General features: G+C 36.1%; 1 protein-coding gene across 6 annotated transcripts; it reads right to left on the bottom strand.

Moving 5' to 3' along the window:
• Positions 1-22: 22 nt before the first annotated feature.
• On the bottom strand, positions 23-14,585 carry LOC115445762 (antichymotrypsin-2). Of its 6 annotated transcripts, XM_037444820.1 has the most exons (11): positions 14,285-14,515; positions 10,628-10,772; positions 10,234-10,331; positions 8,102-8,236; positions 7,348-7,554; positions 7,169-7,267; positions 6,939-7,079; positions 4,199-4,408; positions 3,792-3,936; positions 1,863-2,009; positions 23-649 (listed from the first exon to the last, which is right to left on the bottom strand). In XM_037444820.1, the coding sequence occupies exons 2-10, from the start codon at positions 10,674-10,676 to the stop codon at positions 1,882-1,884; spliced, it is 1,212 nt and encodes a 403-aa protein (XP_037300717.1). In that variant the 5' UTR covers positions 10,677-10,772; positions 14,285-14,515; the 3' UTR covers positions 23-649; positions 1,863-1,881. The 6 variants fall into 6 exon arrangements, with proteins under 6 accessions (XP_037300717.1, XP_030028030.1, XP_037300716.1 ...); XM_030172170.2 differs by lacking the exon at positions 1,863-2,009 and having other exon boundaries at positions 14,285-14,514; XM_037444819.1 differs by lacking the exons at positions 23-649; positions 1,863-2,009 and adding an exon at positions 2,018-2,204 and having other exon boundaries at positions 14,285-14,516.
• Between the last annotated feature and the right edge of the window lie 8,437 nt (positions 14,586-23,022).

Genomic DNA, 23,022 nt, shown 5'->3' with positions numbered 1-23,022 from the left:
TTGAAAAGGAATAAAACAACAATTTATATACTTAACAAAATATATATTTTATTAAATAATTAATTTAAAATGTTATTTATATACGTAGTGGACATTATACTTACAACAGTAAATAAAATATGTGTAGAAAAAATACATAATTGTGTTTCTTTTGTACAAACATTTATAAATACTATTAGTAACAAAGTGTAACAGTTCACTGACATTATGGCATCGTAGTTAATTGTACAATTTAAGGGTATCTATTCCTCGTTGTGTTATTATACTCGTTAAGTGTCATAGACTTGATATTTAAAGTTTTGTAACATTTTAAAATGTAAAGATCTGCTCGACAAATTGAATTAATCCACCTTTTATGTACTTCTGTGATGCGTGAATGTAAAGTCTTAACATAATACTGTGTTGCTAAATATATAATAAATTTAAAATGTTAGTGCGTTAATAATTGTCATGTAAATGCAATATTCCGAGGTGTTAAGGGTGACTGAAGTTCTCCAAGGAGAGAGTAATTATTCCTCATTATTGCGGTACGTAGCAATGAAGAATGGCGTGCCGGCAATGATGATCGCTGCTATGAAGGGATGGTCGGCCGTGAAGTAAGGCACCGTTTCTTCTCCTATGATAGCCGAGCAGAAGGCAAACGACATCGCTGTAAACCAATTTAGTTATCAAATCGATTGCTACAATAGTCATTAAAATAGTTGTGTTAAATCACAAGAATAACTTACATATGATTGATTATGATTTCGCTAAAGCGCTTATGCCAGGAGCAACAAAGATAGCATTCTTTCTCATAACGTCATCCTTTGCGAATGTTAGCTACCCATGCGCTATTCGTTTACATGACAAATTGAGTGGATTTTGGGGAGGTTTAGAAACAAGGATTGGCCACAGTTATAAGTTACAGAACAAACTATGAATGACTTCGTACCTAAGGATAAGTATTTGATACTAGTTTTGACGCTATTTGTATAATTCGCGTGGAATCAAGTGGTAGAGAAAACAGAATTAGATCTATTTTGTGCTCCTCCAGGAAGGTAGGTTCGTAAGCGCAAAGAAAACTATCAGAGTAAGGAAACATCTTCGACTAATAACTTGAAAAATATATCTTTCTCTAAATATGTGAACGGGGTACGCATTCAACAAGTAATCATCATTGCTCAAGGTGAATGAACAGACAATCCAATTCTAAAAAATATAATCTGTTGCTAGATTTTTTAACCTTATTTGAAACCGCTCATTCATAGCTAGTCATAACCGTAAATGATTACCAAAGTTAACAGTAATGCAGTCTGAATGCTACAAATTTTTACTATAGTGAAATTCGACTATGGATGTCACAGGTCAATAACAGGAGCAAACGGAAATGGCGGCCAGCAAATGTGCACATTGTGACAATATTTATTACTTTGTTGTATATGAAAATCCTACCTATTTGAAATAAAGTTAATTGCTCACATAATATAAAGCGAAAATAAAACACTCCGACAATCACAAAAGATACAGGCAATAAACAATATTCTGTGAAATAAAATTTCTAGAAGATACTAGAAAGAATATTTACGTATAATAATGATTTTATAGCAGTAGTAAAAACTAATGATATTATATTTGTTTTTGAATTTTGTAACATGCCTCCAAATTAAACCAGATATAATTTGTAATATAATAATTTAATGAAAGTACTACAAATTATATCACTTACAATAAATCTCTTAAATGAATTAACATTGATATGGAATGAATCCCACATCATTGCACCATAATATATTTCTATAAATATCACAACTGTGCGCTTCTTAAATGTCTGAAGCATTGAACACTTAATTCAGGAAAAAATTGTGAATATAAAAACTACGTACAAAAGCGTTTGTTTGCACATTATTTGGCACGAAAGACGCCAATGAAGAGCGTCGCGCGGTTGGGCCCGACGAGCAGGTATAGGAACGGGTGGTCCGCTCGGAAGTGCGGCGACGGCATCGGCGCGCACCGGAGCATCATCACCATCCCTGCCGCACACACCACACACTATAGCTCGGCGCGCGGGGCGCGGGGCGCGGGGCGAGCGGGGCGGGCGGGGCGGGCGGCGCGGAACACCGCCGCCAGCGCCGGCACCCGCGCCACGCACACGCACCACAGCGCCGCGCGGTCCACCACGAACTCCCGCACCCACGACGCGGATCGACGGGTTCGCACCATCGAAGCTGTCAACCGCACGCCCACAACGCACATTTTCAAACGTTCACAACATCTAATTAATTTTGGCTCGATCCAAAATGAGCTCCACACCGCATTAAGCCCCGCTGAATTGTTAAAATCGCCCGTGAACATATACGCCCGTTGCGTCACGAATACTCCCGATTAGTATCGAAATACATGATGTTAATGACCTAACTTTGGCTAAATAAAACATGCATCGTTTGAATGAAACGCAAAATACCTATTAGAACATTTTCAATTGTGAAAATTAAAATGAAACCCTTAATTAATCCTTAGAATGTTTTGGTTTACAAAAGAGTTGTTGTTTTTTTTTCACTATTTAGACGAGAATCCTTATGCAATATGAAATTGATCATCAATCGTTTAATAATATTATAGTGATTTTGAATACTTTAAAAGGTACATAATATACTGGTAGACAAAAAAATTAGGCCACCCTTATTTTTACGGATTATTATTCATTATATATTTTATTTTTAAAATAAAATTAATAACATATTACTAAACGTTCATTTGTAATCTTACAATAGGCTATATTATGGAATTAATTGTTAAGTGTAACAGTTTCAAATACTGGATAAATCGATTTGTAGAGACCTATCTTTTATTAAAAAAAATTAACGGCTTGTCGCTAGTAGTCTTAAAAATTATCGTTATCTTCGTATCAGCGATGGAAATCCGGTACTTACCGCTTCCTCTTCACGAATAAATATGAATCTACGCAAAGCAGAAGTCGTTCGAATCATGAAGTTATTACAAACTGGAGTGAGACAGCGAAATGTCGCTCGTACTTGTAAAGTTAGTCGATTCGCGGTCCAATATGTCTACAAAAGGTATCTGGAGACCGGTGGTTGAATCAGAAGAACTGGATCAGTTCGAAAGAGGAAGACATCTGAACGTGACAATCGATTTATATTGTCAGCAAGCCTCAGATATCGTCACCGTTCTGGTGTAGAATTGCAACAATTGCTCAATGATGTTCGAAGTGTTAGTGTAAGTGATGAGACAGTAAGAAGACGTCTTAGAGAACGTGATTTAAATTCATATAGACCAGCAACATCTCCCAAACTTACCACAGCTTATAAGTTAGCGAGGCTACATTTTGCTCGTGAACACCGTGAATGGACTTTGGGACAATGGGGACAAGTACTCTTTTCGGATGAGTCCCGTGTGTGTCTTTACGCAAAAGAGTATATCGTAGACCTGAAGAACGATATGCACAATGACCCATGTCTGAAATGGTAAGCTTTGGAGGTGGTTCAGTTTCGTTTTGGGCTGGTATACACTTTAAAATTATATCTAAACACAGCCAATTCAACCAATTTAGGAGATGGCCTAATTTTTTGTCCAATAGTATATTTATCAAAGTATTAAATATCGACACATGACAAATTATTCCTTTAAGCATGAAAACTAGTCTTAGAACAATTAAAAAATTAACACTCCATGAAGTTTAAAAGCGGTTAAATTTAAAAAGCGATGGATACACCACAACTGTCCCCACATGCAACACAAATCTATTACAATACCCTCGCCTGACGTGACCCCAAACGAAACTTGACATGTCTCACCTGTGGCCGCGGCGGCTTCAGCGCCCTCCTCGTTCACTTCGATGTACGCTTTCTGAACGGCTTTGGACACGTACAGTGGCTCACCAGTGTTCAAGATCTTACTCAAACCGGAATCGCCGTGACCAAAGATAGCTTTAATACCGAGCTAAAAAACATTTTATAGTGTTACTATTTTACATAGACTAGACAGTACACATAAAGATTTATTTACACAACATTGTTATCAATCAGCCGTTACCCAATCCATTTTATAAAAATATTTTTCTAAAGAATGGTTTACAAGGGCTTTTAGAATAAGTAACAGAATTGATAACAAAAGCATTAGGCCACGCCATATTCTGAATAAGAATAATTGTTTCTCAATGTTTTTCCTTATAACAGTCGTCAGAAACATTATACTCTCTTACCTGCGGCAGCACCTCCATAAGGTCAATTTCCGTTTCGATCTTGAACTTGGGAAGGGTGACCTTAACCTTCGTAGAGAACATCTTCTCCACCTCCGACATGAGGTCGTATCCGTCGGCCAGCTTCTGCATGACTCCGTCGAGACCGTCGATCTCATTGGGCAACACAATCACCATACTCGCGTCGCCTCCTTCATATTTCATCTCTAACAGCTGCAACATACAATGCCACAACAAAATGTAATAAAAGTGTGGAATAGATATAGGTTTCCCCACATAATAGAATGTAAACAATAAGAGACTTTTTGAGGGCAGAATTATTAGATACAGTTTTAACTATACAGATTGAACTGATGCCGGGAATTCTGTGAACGTACATAAAACCTGTTTGTCAGAAGCTCTTCGTTACTCAATTTACTTAAATATATACTTTATTTTGTTAGCGCTTAAAAGACAAATATAAAGGATTCAAGCAATCTATTTTAACCTCAGCAGCATGCTATTCTCCGCTAGACTATCATTGCTTATATTATTAATACTATATAAATAAACGCATCTTGAAATATTTAAACGCGTGTGATATAAGAAAAGAATTCTGTAAAACCACTCAAGGTCTATTTACATTAAATCAAATGAAATAATTTATTTGAATCTGTAAAATGTTAAACATTATTTAAAATGTTACTCTACCAACTATTTGGAAAGCAGTTTCCACCAGAAAAGAAAGGGCAAATACACTTTTTAAAATCAGTTCAAACGTATAAGTAAGTTCAGTATATCATACTAATATATATACACTAGCTTTTGCTCGCGGCTCCGCCCGCGTTATAAAGTTTTTCAGGCTAAAGTTTTCCGTTATAAAAATAGTAGTTTCCCGGGAGCCTATGTTCTTCCCAGGGTCTCAAACTGTCTCCATACCAAATTTCATCTTAATACGTTAGGTAGTTTTTGAGTTTAACACGTTAAGGCAGACAGATTCAGCTGGGGACTTTGATATATTATTTAGAACTTTTTAAGTGAAACAATCCCGTCATACATCATTGTTGCATAACTTTAACCGTTTACGCAGCGCAGGCAACGGAAGCTCTCAAAACTCATAATTTTCCCCGTTTTTGCAACATGTTTCATTACTGCTCCGCTCCTATTGGTTATAGCATGATGATATATAGCCTATAGCACTCCAGGAACAAAGGGCTATCCAACACAAAAAGATTTTTTCAGTTCAAACCGGTAGTTCCTGAGATTAGCCATTACTGCTCCGCTCCTATTGGTCATAGCGTGATGATATATAACTTATAGCGGTCCACAAATAAAGGGCTATCCAACACAAAACGAATTTTTCAGTTGAAACCGGTAGTTCCTGAGATTAGCCATTACTGCTCCGCTCCTATTGATCATATCGTGATGATATATAACTTTGAGCACTCCACAAACAAAGGACTATTCAACACAAAAATATTTTTTCAGTTCGAATCGGTAGTTCCTGAGATTAGCTATTACTGCTCCGCTCCTATTGAATATAGCGTGATGATATATAGCCTATATATAGCTCTCCACGAACAAAGGGCTATCCAACGCAAAAAGAATTTTTCAGTTTGGACCGGTAGTTCCTGAGATTAGCCATTACTGCCCCGCTCCTATTGGGTATAGCGTGATGATATATAGCCTATAGCACTCCACGAACAAAGGGCTATCCAACGCAAAAATATTTTTTCAGTTTGGACCGGTAGTTCCTGAGATTAGCCATTACTGCCCCGCTCCTATTGGGTATAGCGTGATGATATATAGCCTATAGCACTCCACGAACAAAGGGCTATCCAACGCAAAAAGAATTTTTCAGTTTGGACCGGTAGTTCCTGAGATTAGCGCGTTCAAACAAACAAACAAACAAACAAACAAACTCTTCAGCTTTATATAATAGTATAGATTTATCCAATTGACAACATTTCAAAATGTGAACGTGGCTAAAACAAAAATACCGTTTCTTAATTTTTCTACTCTAAGTTCGATTATGTATCCCTAATATTTTTCTAAAACTTAATTTCGAAGAAAAAAATTAAAAAGTTAAAAACCGAAATATGCGTGATGACGCCATACATACGGTTGAATGAAGTAGTGCCTTGGTCCACCTTACTATTTATTTATAAAACTAAGATATCGTCATATGTCAATGTCAAATGTCAATATTACAATAGGTACATCACAACTGTCACTTTCAAAGAGAGAGAGAAAAAAAATTTTTACTTCACTTTTTTTTTACTGCAAAGCAAATGTCATTACGCCTTAAACCGAATATATGACGTCATCTGGTGCTTACGTCGTTTTAGTATAAAACAAAATTTAAAGTGAAAATTATGAATGAAAATATCTGAGTTTGGAAAAAAGTACAAATATGGGTCTCATAATTTTAGATCTAGTTTCATAAAATATAAATATTTGAGTAAGTAGAAAAAATGAATTGTTATCAATTTAGAGTAATTCATTAATTTACTGCAAAAAATTACATTACTTCCCATACGAGTGCACGACCCTTTCAGGAATTGTGAATTAATTTGATCATTTAAATTATTCAATGTACTATTATTTAATAATACTTAGACTTAGTGAGCGAATTGGCAGACCAGTACACAACCAGCACCCGTACACAAGTATGACGCATGATCCAGCCATCAGCCTCCTCAATTAACCTGTGTAGTATGTAAAGATTCAAACCACATTGAGCTGTTAATATCTGTTTATATACCTGAGCCTGGAGATCGGAACTCTCGCCGTATTTAAATTTCTCTTCCTGGAACATCATGGGAATGTTGACCGAAGTTTGAGCGTCGATATGGAAAGGCTGTTCAATTGTGTTCATTGCGTCAAATTGAGTTTTCCAATTGCCCTGAAATTAATGTTGAGAAGTTAAACAATAATTGACCAACCATTACAGTAAAGATTATCAAATTGTAATAATATCTATACGTTACATACCTTGAAATAAAGTGCATTGACAAGTACCAAACGAGTGTCTGCATTGAAACTGTCTGAAGACAAAAGATCCTTGATCTTTTCGTTCGTTTTATTTTCAACCTAAAACATAACAATAAATAATGATTTCTTATACGTCCTAAATGTATGCTCAACTGTACTATAAAGTTATTGTTATATACCCATTTGTTTATGAGGTCTGCTGCAGCAGCGCTGTTATCAAAGTCCACCTTCTCAAATTCAGCATCAAAAACCTTTTCTGCATCCTCTTTCAACTCGGGCACTAGCTCATAGCCACCATCTTTAATGTATATCTTATTGGCGACGTTAAATGTAACACCTTTAATACCTTTCAGTTTAGCGGAAACTGCGCCGAATGAGGATCGGATCTGTAATAAACATAAATTGTTTAAGTTTGTAAATAATTATTAAAAACATTTTAGGCCAATTGTTCGACCGCGAAATATTATTAAACAATGTTTGCTATGTGCACATAACATTGACTAGGAACACGGCGTTTAGGAAGCCTCAAGGTTAATTTTGTTGTGTCTACGTAATGTATGTAATTGTATGCCTCTTACATTGTCAAGGTCGCTATGCCATTGTATTCACTGGTGAATTACATGTACTCACCTGTTATAATAATAATACAATATCAGCTCTGAATTATATACTGTCCCACTGCTGGGCTCAAGCCTCCTCTACTACTGTGAGAGATTAGGCCTTGGGGTGGCCTAGTGCAGATTGGTAGACTTCCCACACCCTCAAAATTCCTATAGAGAACTTCTCAGGTATGCAGGTTTTATAACGATGTATTGCTTGACCGTTGCAGCAAGCGATAATAACTTGCCTTGTTACATTTAAACTCATTTTAATCTATCCTTCAGACATTGGTATATCGCATTTAGAAACAGAATACCATTAAAATTGACTTACGCTATCATTATCAGGGATGTCGAGGGCCGTGAGCAGTTCGCTATGGGCAGGCTCCGTAGTGCCAAGAGCTAGCAAAGCCAGCAAGTATTCAGCAGACAGAGGCGAAGATACCACACTCTTGGATTTATCTAGTTCCTGAAAATAATTATATTAAACTTTATTATCTTTTAAGTTTTCATTATGAAAATTACAGTCTTTATTATTATACAGCAACATTCATTGTGGGGCCGTTGTGAATGGCTAATATTGTTGTATCTCAATATTAGCCAATCACAACGGCCCTGTGTCTGTTTCTTAATGCCGTTGGGCACTGAGAAACAGACTTGTTATCACAGCATTAGTCCGTCCATAGATAAAAAAAACGTCTATGAATAAGGGGGTAAATAATTAGCTAAACAATAAATAATATAAGTATTATTATAATTGTGGTACTATTTCATAGAAACACTTTTGTTGTCAAGAGAAATCCATTTCTTTTTCATAGATAAGCGACAAATTGAAATAAATCTTCATAAAAAAAATAATAACAAGCAGTATAAATGAATAAAAATTATAACAATGTTTTTATTTTTATTGCAAAAATATTTTTTCAGAGGTGTTCGGGAATAAAACCCACATTTCGCCCAAATGTCCGAGATTTTTGCCGTGTTCATCCGGAGTCGACAATTTAGGCGATGGCAGCCCTATCCAATAGCAATATATGGGCAATCGAATACGACTGGAATACCCACTGTTTTTAATTCAGTTAACGTTTGACAAAGAAGTATTCCGTTATGTATTATTAAAGTTGAATCTCAGTAATCCAAAAGAAGCAGGATAACAATAATTTTCTATTCTAAGAATTTCTTTACTTTCAATGAATGTTTCTGAATCATAAGAAATGGAATCTATGACTAATCGTTGTATTACACGGATACTATTGATTGTAGCAAAATACGTCTCTTGATTGCAGGAAAAGAATCCTATAATGCAAATTATTATTTGTTATAATGACATCATCTACAAAAGTATTGGTGCCTGGAAAAATAATATCCGTAAATATATTGTTATCTGTAATAATTAAGATAGGTGAAACGCTAAAATTCCATCAATCTTCCTTATCACACGAATTCACAGAATTTCGTATAATAATCAAATATCAGAAATGCAATGATCCAAAATTAGCACTAATCATGCATATTTTCTCAACTTACAAATAATTTGTAGGAAACATGATAAGCTTTATATTAAATTGATCATTTAGACTTAGTCACAAGTTTAAATACGATTACGAGGATGTGGAGATTTTAATCAAAAAAATGTCAGGTATGTTTAACACGTGTGGTTAATTAGTGGTAATTTGTGTGATATGTGAAAGCCTATCAACTCGTATTGGTCAGACTGTAACTATTTAAGGCGGTGCACCAGCAACGCGAAGCGTTAAACTTTTTTTTCAGAATTATCTATTCGCAATTTATAATACGTACATATAGCATATATGTCGACATATATTATCTTTACTTTGGTTTAACATTTTTTATAATGTGAATATTATTTAATTCATTTCAAAATGAAAATACTATTAAAATTATTGATTTCGTCCATCTTCTTAAAGGTACTTACTTACATCATCACTTAAATTTGCATTTTTATATTATTGAGCTACAAGGCGCAATGGAACACTACGGTGGGTTTGTTGGGTAAGCATTTAATAAGAATGCAGTTTTTTTCTATCCCATGAAGAACACAATAGTACGCCAACATCTTTCACGCGAATGAATTTTCTAACACAAAATTTCTTGTATTAGCCATTTCTACGGTGGCATTTGAAATCTTACAGCCTATAAATCATACATTATGAAACACGTAATGTGTAATTTGTTTTTAATCCGTAAATTATCAAATCTACTACAATAACGATGCGTAAGGCATCCATATTTCCTGGAGCACGCATTGACTCTTAGCTGCACTTATGTTGCGGCGGAGTCGTGAGTACAGAGCAAAAATAAAATACGTGGTTAAATTCAAGAAAATAATTTTATGGTAAGAACCTGGAGTTTAAAAGTTTATAATTTTGTGTGGGTAAATTCTGTTTTGTCTATAGCAACCTAAATCACAACAATGTTAAAAATTTAAGAAAAATAAATACTTACATTACAGAACTTCGCCGAAAATTTGGCAACTGCAGACGAGAGTGCTTTAGCGTCCATGTTTGCGGCTGAACTGTTCACTTGTATTAAGAGTAACGGAACTGTAAACAAACACACTAAAATTAGATCTCTTCGACTAGCGAGGATAGAAAACACAAACCACACGGTTAAAATCGTGTTGAGTCTTATAACAGAAATAAACTTGTACAGGGAAAAAATATCGCAATTGAATATTGTATTTCATGACATCACCCACCGACGCCAGACTAGCAACTACGCAATACCGGTACGCGCTGTTTTGTGAATCACAAATTCACAAGAATGCGTTACCGGGGCCGATTGTCAAAATATCTTTCAATTATTAGACAGAAAAAAAATCAATATTAGGATTACTCACTTAACAGAGTGAACGGGCGAACTGATGAACTCAGGGAAAATGGTAACATTATAGTAATTACACACTATAAATCATTATCCCTCTTTACATTCCACACAACTGATAAACAACGTCCAATCGGAGTAGTTACATATTTGTATCTTATCTACAAAGTGCAATGCTATGTAAGTAAAAATTGTAAAACAGACTGAACAATCGCAGTAGGTGCCTGCCAAATATGGGTTATATGTGTGAAGGTGTTATACACATTATATTAGTGTTTTAACATTCTAACTTGTAACTTTGTATATTGATGCGAATTTTGTATCCTAGTTAGGTATTCATATTATAATTTAACTAAATAGTGTACTCGTATAGTACACTATTTTCTGCCGGGAAACCTAAGATAATTTATATTATAATAAACACACGTACACACCCACGCTTTTATTCTAGAAGAGAAGGCGGAGGCACGCCCACTTTTCATCATGTGTATTTTATCAAATTATATGATAGGGAAGCCTATTGCCACATCGGGTACAATTTCTAGACTGCTAGCTGATACTTAGTAGAAAAACTTAATATAGTTTACCCAAGTCAGGGATCAAACCCGAGACCAATCGTTCCGCAATAAAACTACGCCGCTAAGGCGTTTATGATACACTTGGTTTGGCTAAAACTTCGTCTGCGTGGACTTCCATCCATCACGACCCTTGCTATACCTCCCGGTACACCTCTGCATAACACAGAGCCCGCGGGACGCGTGTGGCCCTTCTCCTCCATGTGGACTGTGGACTGCTATCTTCAACTGACCTTGTATGTTTAGTAAAATACACTCTGTCTCAACTAACTTGGGCCACTATAGCGCCATATCCTGACGCATACAAAATATTATATCCTACCTACCACTAATTAAAATAATTTTAAATTGTTGATTTATGTTTTATTGCTTATTTTTTTGCGTCCCCCGGTTGTTTTAATTATTTTGTCTTTATTATAATTTAATGATCATAGTTATAGACACGGAAAACTCTTTGATCGACACTGCCCAATGCCTATAAGTTGTTCGGGTCAGTATGAACCCGAAGTGTCACCGGATTGTGCCCGATGTTGGTAGACAAAAAGTGAGGGCACTAGTTGCACTACTCCTGTGACTGTGGTGTGCATCTTCGCTAACATTTCGGGCATAAAACGCGTCAGTGTGTAATGTATATGTGTGTATCATTAATTATGAAACGAAAATCTTATTCTGTTTATAACTACTGTATGGGAGCATCCTAGAGATTAGAGTATACAATATAACTTGAGTATGAACTGTGAAAAACTCCACAACAGTGCGGAAGCACACGCAAAGTGTGTCAAAATTAGTGATTCAGCAGTGCGGCGAAATACATATGCTGTGTTTTGTGTAGGCGATGGACACACTATTTAGGTGGGTCGCAACTCGTAGCGCTCTTTTACTCTACGTGAGCGCAAAGAAACACGCCTGGCATATACACAGGAATGTATAGAGGAGGGAGTTCAGTGCCCACCGCAGAAGTTCCTATACAAAAGATTTTGAGGCAGAGTACTTCTACTATAAATTTTACACAGATTTTTTTTACTAGAATACAGTCACCCCTTTCGATATTGACTAGGTACGCCCATAGTCATTTGGTGAGCGGCAGGAGGTAAAGTCATTATTTTGGTGATGCAGTTAACGTGTGGTCCAGGTAACATATTATGGATATATATGCTTATAATGGACTTTGCACATATGGGCTTATATTAGTATAACAGCACTCATGTTCTGGAGATACTGGATTGGAATTCCGGATTACACAATATGTTTTTAATGTTTTGTAACACAATAGGCCCTGGGTTATCTTTTTGCACGTTGACTTGACTTTCCTTGCATCCTGCCGCATTACGGTCTCTCTTTATGACGGAGGGCTAAGAGCCCTCAATTGCTGAAGAGGGGCTTTATCGTTTGCGATTATACGAGACCGACCACCCGTAGTGTCCACCTCGGAGTCACTTAATAGAAGTAGTCGAACAAGCAGTGCTCACATTGCGAATGCTAATAACCGCCAATTGGTCGCCTTTTACGACAAGGCAGGGGATGTCGTGGCGAAATTCTCTAGATGCACTCAAACCACGGACATGAAGCGTCGGGCAGTCGTCCTCCTGGCACCTTCTACGTCTCCTCTGGCTGTAGATGGGATTGATCGGCTCAAGATCCCGCACAGCGTTCTCCTTCACCGGAACGACGCACTCGGAAAAGGAGACCATCGCTCTCCATGAATTCCAATGGCCGACCATGACGGACACAACGGTCGGCAGCGAAATATCTCTACTGACGAATGCTTTAAAAGTACTGCGGTGTAGATCCCAATATTGATACACCTTGTGAGACTATTGGACAATGTCCCCACAACTGTTGCCATGGTAAGGACACGAGGCGGACTCTTCTAATTCAATCCGACCGAGAAACGTGCCGAAACACTTGTGGTCTGTCAATTAACTCTTGTGACACAGAATGTCAGACTTTGTGCATGGTGACATCTTTCAAGTCTGTTTAAAAAGACTGGCTGCACTGCCGCGACGGTCCACAGGTCCGTACTGGGACTCTCTGGTGTGGTATGCCATTATTACAGTGAGGCATTAGATAGGCGGCATATAGAGGCCAATTCAACCGTAACCTCTCCCGGGATCAGCCTCCACCCGAAATGGCATAGTTTTTCCTGCCAGAACAATACTGATGTGAGGTGTTTGACATCCAACTTCCATGGCAGAGTGCCGGCCAAGAAAAATATGCCCTTGGCCATTCTCCAAAATAGTATTAATGTCAAGCAGATTTCATAGTTAAAAAAATTCGTTCAATTATTAATGGATTGTGCTTAGAAAAGTGTTGCACCAATCCTAAATCGGACTGGGATGAGGGCAGGTAGTAGAACACAGCAGGTAGTTTTATTCTGCCAGGAACTTCCACTTAATTAACTCTTATCACAACCAAAGTTTCATCAACATCTTTATTTTTTAAGTGAACTGTATTTGGTACCTTTTCAAATTAAATCCTAGTTTTCTAATTTTGCACTATAAAAAACAATGTTCTAACAAATTTGACAAAGTGTACACTTTCTGTAAATTACTTAATTTTTTTGGAGTCTAGATGTAAAATGTATTTATCATAAAATATTTTTAACTTTAATTAGTTATGGCTATTTTTTCTTCAGAATCTAAGTGGACTTTTGCCTGTAAAATCTACAAATAAAGAAAGATATTATTATAACAGATATAATAAACTTCACAAACAAGCTCTGAAAGTAGACCCTTATTACACCTACATATATAAGACTTGTATGGATGATGTCTTCTAATTGGAAAATTCATTGGTGTCCTCCACACAGTCAACAATATTTTTCCTAGGCTATGAGTTTGCCTCATACTGACTACTTATTAAACCTACTTTTCACATTATACATATAAATAATTTCACTCGTCCTGTACCTGTAATAGTGCAGGGAATTTTGGTCGCCTGGCAAATAAAGGCTCCAGTAGTCATGATTTTCGAAATTGTTGATTTAAAATGTATACTTATATAATAGCTTAAAATTGGTTACTTGAATGTACTATAATTAAAAAAAAAACACGTATTATATAGATTAATTTAAGTAATAGATGAGGTTATGTCCTTACCTGAATAATCAAATAAATATTTCACAAAATAATACCCACTATGTACCACTGCTCTCACTAATTATACAGACGAAATAATGCAACGCTAATAATAATAAAATATGCAGTATAAGTTTATGATCAATAACTTCTTAATCTTGAATGAAAGTTGATCCAAAATTACGATAGTTTTAATAATTATTGTAAAGTCAGGTGACATCAACTTTTATAACAACAATGTCAACTGTCAACATAGGTAGGTACCGGGTAATTCCAGTATTATATATTAGTCTATGCCGGGTAAAGGACAATGCCCAAAACCAGGCTATCTTTGTGTCAATCATGCTTCTTTCAATTATTATCCATAAAAAATCACTTTATTTATTATTTCACTTGTATTTATATCAGTCATAAGCGATTTTTTTAATTTATTTAATTGTAGTGTAGTGTATATAGAAAACAACTATTGGTAAGTGTGTATTTTATTTAGTTGGGTGTTGGGATGGACGAGCCCCCAGATCCTGGGGGTGATGTTCCCCAACCATCACATTTTATAACAATTGAAACTGCTTCAAGCTTAGACACTGACTGTTCAGTTTCCAACACAAATAAAAGAAAGCGCATACGGTTAAGTAAGGTGTGCAAAATATGCAATAAAAAAAAACGCAAAAATGCAATGGCTGTAGACTCGGGTAAAACTGGATGTCGTTGCGAAGACAGTGACGAAAAAATCACTGAAAATCAATCACCTCTCAAAGCACCGCATACACAAGCTCTTCCATCTCAGGCTTCTCAGGTACCTCCTAATATTACTGATAGTATTAGAAAAGAATATACTGCATTGGATGCTTCACCGTTTATTATTCATGTTGCTAGGTCTAGTACAGGAGAGATAACACAAGATCTTAATTTGCATCCAATATGCTTTGGCAGATTTTTGTATAAAAACCAGGTGTCAAACATAGTACAAGGCAGTTTGAAGCGTATTGGTCGCAACAAAATTTCAATGGCATTCACAAGTCACTTAGCAGCAAATTCTTTCTTAAAACATCATGCCTTATTGGAAAAAGGCTATGAAGCTTTTATTCCATCTTTTAACGTTACCAGGATGGGACTCGTAAGAGGTGTACCGGTGGACATGTCTGTGGAAGAAATAAAAGAAAATATTAGGGTTCCTTTAGGTTGTGGCGACATAATAAAAGTAAGACGCTTAAATTTTAAAACAATAGTGGATGGCTCTGCTACTTGGAAACCATCCCAGACTATAGTGCTTACTTTTGATGGTCAGGTCCTTCCCACAAGAGTATTTATGTGTTTTAATTCCCTCAAAGTAGAACTATACATTTATCCTTCAATTCAATGCTACAATTGTTGCCGGTATGGACATACTAAAGATACATGCAGATCTAAACCAAGGTGCTATAAATGTGGACAAGGGCATACTGGTACATCTTGTGATTGCGACCAAGATAATAGTTATTGTTGTCTTTGTGGCGGCCCCCATATTGCAATTAGCAAGGTTTGCCCAGAAGCCAGTAGGCAGACAAATATAAAAAAGTATATGGCCCAAAATTGCGTTTCATACTCAGAAGCATCAAAGATACATCCTCCGGTGACAAAATCATATGCTGACACATTAAAGTTTACACCCCCATCTTCTTTTGTAGCCAACAGCCAAGATGTCAAAACTCCAGCCACTCAACCATTGCACAGTAACTCTTATAAAAAAACTGTTTTTCTGAAGCCCCGTTCTCCGCCTAAATCGATACAAGGTTATGATCGTGCAGCCCACCAAGCTCTTGTAGGTGATTTCAACTCTCCCACTTATGCTGATGGGTGTGCACTTCCTAAAACTGGTACCCTGCCAGAACCACAATCAGTAGCCGATATTATAATAGCTTTAGTTTCATCACTGTCACAAACAATTTTACCGTCCAACGTTGCCCCTTTATTGAAAATAATAACTGACATATTTAACAATGGCTCACTTAGGCAGAGTTCTACAATGGAACTGCAGAAGCGTAGTGAAGAACAAATCTGATTTAATTTATCTTATTAATAAATTTAATCCTAGTGTTATAGCTCTATGTGAGACGTGGTTAAAACCGGAATTTTGTTTTAAAATTCCTGGTTATTCCTGTCTCAGGGAAGATAGAGCCGATGGGTATGGCGGTGTTGCCATACTCATCAAAAGCCCCTAAATTTTTCCCAGTTTGACTTACCATCTCACCATAATGATTTTTCCATAATAGCATCCATTGTTAATAATATTTGTTTTGTATCTATTTATATCCCGCGTCCCTGTTCTTATATATTTAGAGAAATAAACAACATTATTTCTATTTTACCGAAACCATTTTTAATTGTAGGAGATTTTAATTCTCATCATGAGTCGTGGGGCTGTTCAACAACAAAAACTTGTGGAAGAGATCTTATTGATATCATTGATTCTCATAATCTTTGTATTTTAAATTCAGGCTCTCCTACCCGCCGTACCAACCCTGATGAAGGTCTCAGTGCCGTGGATTTAACCATTAGTTCACCAAGCCTAGCTTCTTCTCTTACTTGGGAAATTCTTCCTTATTCTCATGGGAGTGATCACCTACCAATTCTGATTAACTTTCCACATACCAAGAAACCTTCTGTTTCGCGGTCGCCACGTTTAAAATATGTATTAAAAGATGTAAATTGGAATGAGTACAAAAAACGACTAGATAAACAAATTTCAAATCTCCCGGATATCCAAAATAACAACGAAACAGTATGTTCTATGGCTCTTGCTCAATTAATGACTGAGGTTGCGGATGAGATTTTTCCCATTAAAAACACCACTAGCACCAGGATCCCGTCTCCACCTTGGTGGGACCGAGAGTGTACAGAAGCTGCAAAGAAAAGGAAAAGAAGCCGAAAGGGCTTACTGCCAAAATATGACTTCAGAAAATTTTGATTACTACATGTTGATTTCTAAACAGACGAAAAATTTATTTCAAAAGAAAAAAATCTGAAGGCTGGAAATCATTTTGTCATTCTATTTCCCCAGATACTCGTCCATCTATGGTTTGGCGAAATATTCGAAGATTTCGATCAGCCTTTAGTGATAATTCCGTCTGTTCACTCTCGCCTTCCCTAACAGAAGATATTTTAGATCATTTGGCTCCTCCTACTGTTCCACAACAACTTTGTCCATCCGCAGTCCTGAAAATAGACGATGACTTAAACTCCCCATTTTCACTATCAGAGCTCAAAGGTGTTTTAACTAGCGTCAAAGATTCTTCCCCAGGTGAAGATGGCATTCCCTACTCTTTTTTTAGTAATCTTAGTGAAACAGCATTACTTTATTTTTTAAACATTGTTAATTCTATTATGATAACTGGTAACATACCTGCCTCATGGCGTTCACAAATTGTATTGCCTATTCTGAAACCTGGTAAAATTGCGTGCCAGGCCTCATCTTATCGTCCAATAGTTTTATCCTCCGTACTGTTAAAACTCGCTGAACATATGGTTAAAAACCGTTTGGAATGGTATATCGAGAGTAACCGCCTTCTGTCAGATAGCCAATATGGATTCCGAAAAGGCAAAAGCACGATAGATAGTATTAGTATTTTTGTGTCCGATATCCGCCTAGCTTTTTCTGAGAGCAAATCAGTGGTTGCCACATTTTTAGATATCAATTCAGCATACGATAATGTCATTCCCTCCATTCTAAGAAAAAATGCATGATCTTAACATCCCTGGTATGCTATCTAATTTTATTACAAATTTAATAAGAGAACGATATATTAATATTTGTCCAGATGATGCTACCAAATTATCTAGAACCGTATGTAGGGGTCTACCCCAGGGATCAGTGCTAAGTCCCTTACTTTACAATATTTACACATATGACCTGGAATCAGCTTTAAATAGTTCCGTTAAAATCCTTCAATATGCAGATGATCTCCTTCTTTATACATCAGAAAAAATAACTTCTAATACTTGTTCCTCTATGTCTTCAGCTATGAGCAATTTAGAATCCTGGATGACTCTAAATGGATTAGATCTTTCACCTTCTAAAAGCTGTTTAGTTTTGTTTACCAGAAAACGTTTATTTCCTATAATAGAAGTAAAATATAAAAATGTTATGATTCCGGTAAAGACCGAAGTGAAATTTCTTGGTGTTTTATTAGACTCAAAACTTACGGGTTCTCAACATAGTGATTATTTAGTTGCTAAATGCGAACGGAACTTGAATATTTTACGTTGTCTTTCAGGTGTTTGGTGGGGTGCGCACCCATTTTCATTACGACTCGTATATAATGCTTTAATTAGAAGTCTTTTAGACTACGGTACATTTATCTTGGAACCGGCTAATTCAGCAGCGTTTAAAAAACTTGACTTAATTCAGAACAAGGCTCTTAGAATAATTGCTGGTGCGATGAAATCCAGTCCAATTAACGCTCTGGAAGTTGAGTGTGTAGAACCTCCTCTTAAATTGCGAAGACAGTACTTGTCAGACAGATTTTTGTTTAAAGCCTTGCAATTTTCTAATCACGCTCTTTTCCAATACTTCAATCTCTTTCTCAATATATTGCAACATCTTCATCGTGGAAAGAAAAATCACTTCCTTGTTTGGTTATAAGTTTTCGTAAATTTATAAGTTTTCAAGCGCCCACTTATAGATCAGTTTCTCTCCCAATTTTTATGGTTGGGTTTAAATCACTTCTGCTTTCGCCGGTAATATGTTATTCCTTAGGCGTTGATAGAGACCATCCTAATGCTAATACTCAATTTAATGAATTAGTAAGCATTAAATGGCCTGATTTTCACCACATATACACTGACGCATCAAAACACTCTTTGTCAGATTATACTGGCGTGGGCGTTTACCATACTCAATATAACATTATACAAAAAATAAAGCTTCCTCCAGAAACTTCAGTCTTTACAGGGGGAATGTTATGGAATATATAAAGCGTTAGAATTTATTCTTATTGCTAGACTTAGTAAAACTGTTATTTTTTCAGATTCATATAGTGCCCTTCAGGCCGTTGAAAAATTTCCTTTCAAATCAAAATCTCACTCAATTGTGATACTGAATATCAGAAAAAAGCTCGTAGAATGCCTTTCCAAAAACGTAACTGTAGTTTTATGTTGGGTCCCTGGTCACGTTAATATAAAAGGAAATGTAAAAGCCGACCGTTTGGCTAATGAGGCGATCACAAGTGGTGATATATATCCCTATATAAATTATTGCAACGATCTGGCTGCACTTCCAAGCACTTTTCTCAGGGACTCCTGGGAAAAGTGCTGGGAAGAAAGCAGTCAGATAAAGGGAAAAAATATATTCGAAAGTCCAATTGGGTATACCGGAGAAACCATGGTTTTGTAAATTGAAACTTGGTAAGCGATGTACTAGTATAATCATGAGAATGCGCTTGGGTCATGTGTGTTCGCCAGCTCACCTGGCTAGACTTGGTATTATTGCTAGTAGAACTTGTGAATGCGGTGAAGAGGAGGGTGACCTCAATCATATCTTCTTCGCTTGTCCGCTTTATGATAATGCTCATTTTATAAGTCAACTCATTTTCTTTGGTGTTCCTTTTCCTTGTTGTATTTCTTCCCTCCTCTTATTTAATGTAAATATTTATAAAGCTATTTCCTCATTTATTGTACATAATAACATAAAAATATAGTTTGTATATTCTTATTAATATATTGTATTGGCGAATATTATTATTATTAATATATTATATCTTGACTAACTTTCCTGACTTAATCCTAATTCCGAAACCAATTTCCTTCCTGTAATATGTTTCCCTAGCTTTATTGACATTGGCGTAGCACAGCAACACAGTGCTTGTAGCCATAAAAAAAAAAAAAAAAAAAAAAAGTAACACTATGACATTTGAGTGTACTCTGTCTTTTACAGCAAGAAATTTAATTGTGTTGCGATCCCTTCTGACATCTTATCGATATCGATAGATGCTTTATCTATCGGCTATGGTAAATTCACAGACTTGCTAAAATAAACACTTTTCGGTCAGTCAACTACAAACCGTTGCAAAATGCCATTTTAGATAAAGGTAAAAAAAAGATATCAAAACCCTAATTTGGTTTTCAAGTACCAAATGAGGTCTGGGTATATAAAAGCACTCGTTAAGATGCTGTTAAATTACAATAAACTAAAGAACTACCGGCTTTCTTCGAGCTAAATTTTATCCAATTTTCATTTGCTATTTACAGCAGTTTCCATGCCTTCCGAAACGTCATTCACACAAAAATGGTTTAGCATTTAGATTATTAAATTAAGAAAATGTTAGAAATTTCGGAAGGAATGGAAACCGCTGTAAGTAACAAACAAGAAATCGGCCAGAATTTCGTCTAGGAGAAAGCCAGTACACCTGTTCTTTTTTGACTTTCTTAGCGATTAAAAGATGCCCAAGAGGTGTAATTTGACAGAAGCTACTAAAATGAGACAATAAAATTAAAACACAGCGGTATCATTCATGTCACATATGTTTGATAACTTATTTCAATATTAATAAAACTTTGTCGAAATGCTTAGAGCAAACACGGTGCTGTTTTTTTCAATGCCAATTGGGACGAGCTATGGAAACGATCCATTTTTGCCTCATAGCATCATCTGTGGGGTATCTGCAATGAAACACACTATGAAAATCAGATAGTTTCCTCGACCCCAGCCTTCGCGCACGGTTTTCAAGTGGCTTTTACCACTACACCATCGTATATTGAAAGTAAAAGGCAATTTATGCAAAATAGTAAACTGCAATATACTAACATCTATGTTATCGACAGAATATGCAACACAACACTATTGAACACGACTACGTAAATTGGTAAAAATGAAAAATACTTAATAATGACTGGATCGAATGGCCAACAGCAGATTATAATATGACTAAAGCATAATAAAGTATAATTAATAACACTTTTTGCACTTATGTACAGGGTTTAAACAAATATATTAGGTTTTTTGTTTACTCACCGATGGAAGCTGATGATTTCAGTTTCATTTTCTTTACGAGAAGAATGAGATTTACACCCCACAATAACGCAGGCCATTGCTTGTTCCTAGGCCTATATTTTACTTAAATAGCACTGTGAATTTATTAAAATTAATGACAAAAATATTACACAACATGTAGCCACTTTTGAAAAGCACGCGCTGAAGTATAACGTAACTAAATTGTGTGGGCGCGTTTGTGACATTGTTTTGAGATTGGCAAGTTGGAACATTTGACATTTTATTTGCTTTTTAATTCGGCATCATAAAGATGACCAAAGGTAACCATTTGATTATTTTAAGGTGGTAGCTCAAGGTCCATTTTCATACATTTTGTTTCGGCTTTAATCTGGGTAACTAAACAAGTATTGGCAAGTAAAGAATTTAAATTCGGCCTTTAAAATTTAATATGACGAAATTTTAAAGGCCGAAATATCCATGATTATTAATTATTTTTACGTCTTTCAACTGCGAGAACTAATCACTAACTAGACGTGAATTTAAATTCTTTACTTGCCAATACTTGTTTAGTTACCCAGATTAAAGCCGAAACAAAATGTATGAAAATGGACCTTGAGCTACCACCTTAAAGTGTACGCAAGCCGACCTTAGCAACATAATATTCGTCTCGTTCTTTTCAACGGTTTTGGCCTATTTGAAAAAATAGGACAAGTATATGAGGGTAATTTAGATTCCTTCTATGCTTGTTCTTGTTCTGAGGTTTTTCTTATGTACCGTAAAATGAGGTGATTAGGGACAAAAACCAACTTTATTATTAGTTTTATAGTAGTTTTCTATACTAAATCAATAGGAGCGAAGCAGTAATGGCTAATCTCAGGAACTACCGGTCCAAACTGAAAAATTCTTTTTGCGTTGGATAGCCCTTTGTTCGTGGAGTACTATAGGCTATATATCATCACACTATACCCAATAGGAGCGGAGCAGTAATGGCTAATCTCAGGAACTACCGGTCCAAACTGAAAAATTCTTTTTGCGTTGGATAGCCCTTTGTTCGTGGAGTACTATAGGCTATATATCATCACGCTATACCCAATAGGAGCGGAGCAGTAATGGCTAATCTCAGGAACTACCGGTCCAAACTAAAAAATCTTTTTGCGTTGGATAGCCCTTTATTCGTGGATTGCTATAGGCTATATATCATTACGCTATGACCAATAGGAGCGGAGCAGTAATGAAACATGTTGCAAAAACGGGTAAAAATTATTAGTTTTGAGAGCTTCCGTTGCGTGCGCTGCGTAAACGATTAAAGTTATGCAACAATGATGTATGACAGGATTGTTCCTCTTAAAAAAATTCTAAAAAATATATTATAAAACAAAGTCCCCCTCTGCATCTGTCTGCCTGAACGTGTTAAACTCAAAAACTACCCAACGTATTAAGATGAAATTTGGTATGGAGACAGATTGAGACCCTGGGAAGAACGTAGGCTCCCGGGAACCTACTACTTTTATAACGGAAAACTTTAGCCTGAAAAACTTTATAACGCGGGTGGAGCCGCGGGCAAAAGCTAGTTATTAATATATTTTAAATTTCAATTAATAAATAACTAACTAAGTATATACTTAATGAATGTTATGCTTTTAAAATATGTGTTTTTGAATTATATCAATGGTAGGTACACATGTTGTATTTCCACTGAATTTATTCCCAGTTCCATAATGTTCTATGGCAGTTTTTAGAATTAAGGGATCATACTTTCTATGTCGCCGTGAACTTTTAGAAATATACTCAC

Source organism: Manduca sexta, chromosome 28, assembly GCF_014839805.1.
Source record: "Manduca sexta isolate Smith_Timp_Sample1 chromosome 28, JHU_Msex_v1.0, whole genome shotgun sequence".
Classification (NCBI taxonomy): Eukaryota; Metazoa; Arthropoda; class Insecta; order Lepidoptera; family Sphingidae; genus Manduca; species Manduca sexta.
The sequence above is the reverse complement of the archived record's forward strand: the minus strand, read 5'-3'. Positions and strand labels throughout refer to the sequence as shown.

Coding starts and splice junctions, on each gene's coding strand:
- LOC115445762 (XM_037444819.1), bottom strand. CDS start 10,676: ATGTTACCATTTTCCCTGAGTTCATCAGTTCGCCCGTTCACTCTGTTA. Junction 10,332..10,627: donor TCGCCCGTTCACTCTGTTAA/GTGAGTAATCCT, acceptor GTTTGTTTACAG/TTCCGTTACTCTTAATACAA. Junction 7,080..7,168: donor TCAATGCACTTTATTTCAAG/GTATGTAACGTA, acceptor CATTAATTTCAG/GGCAATTGGAAAACTCAATT.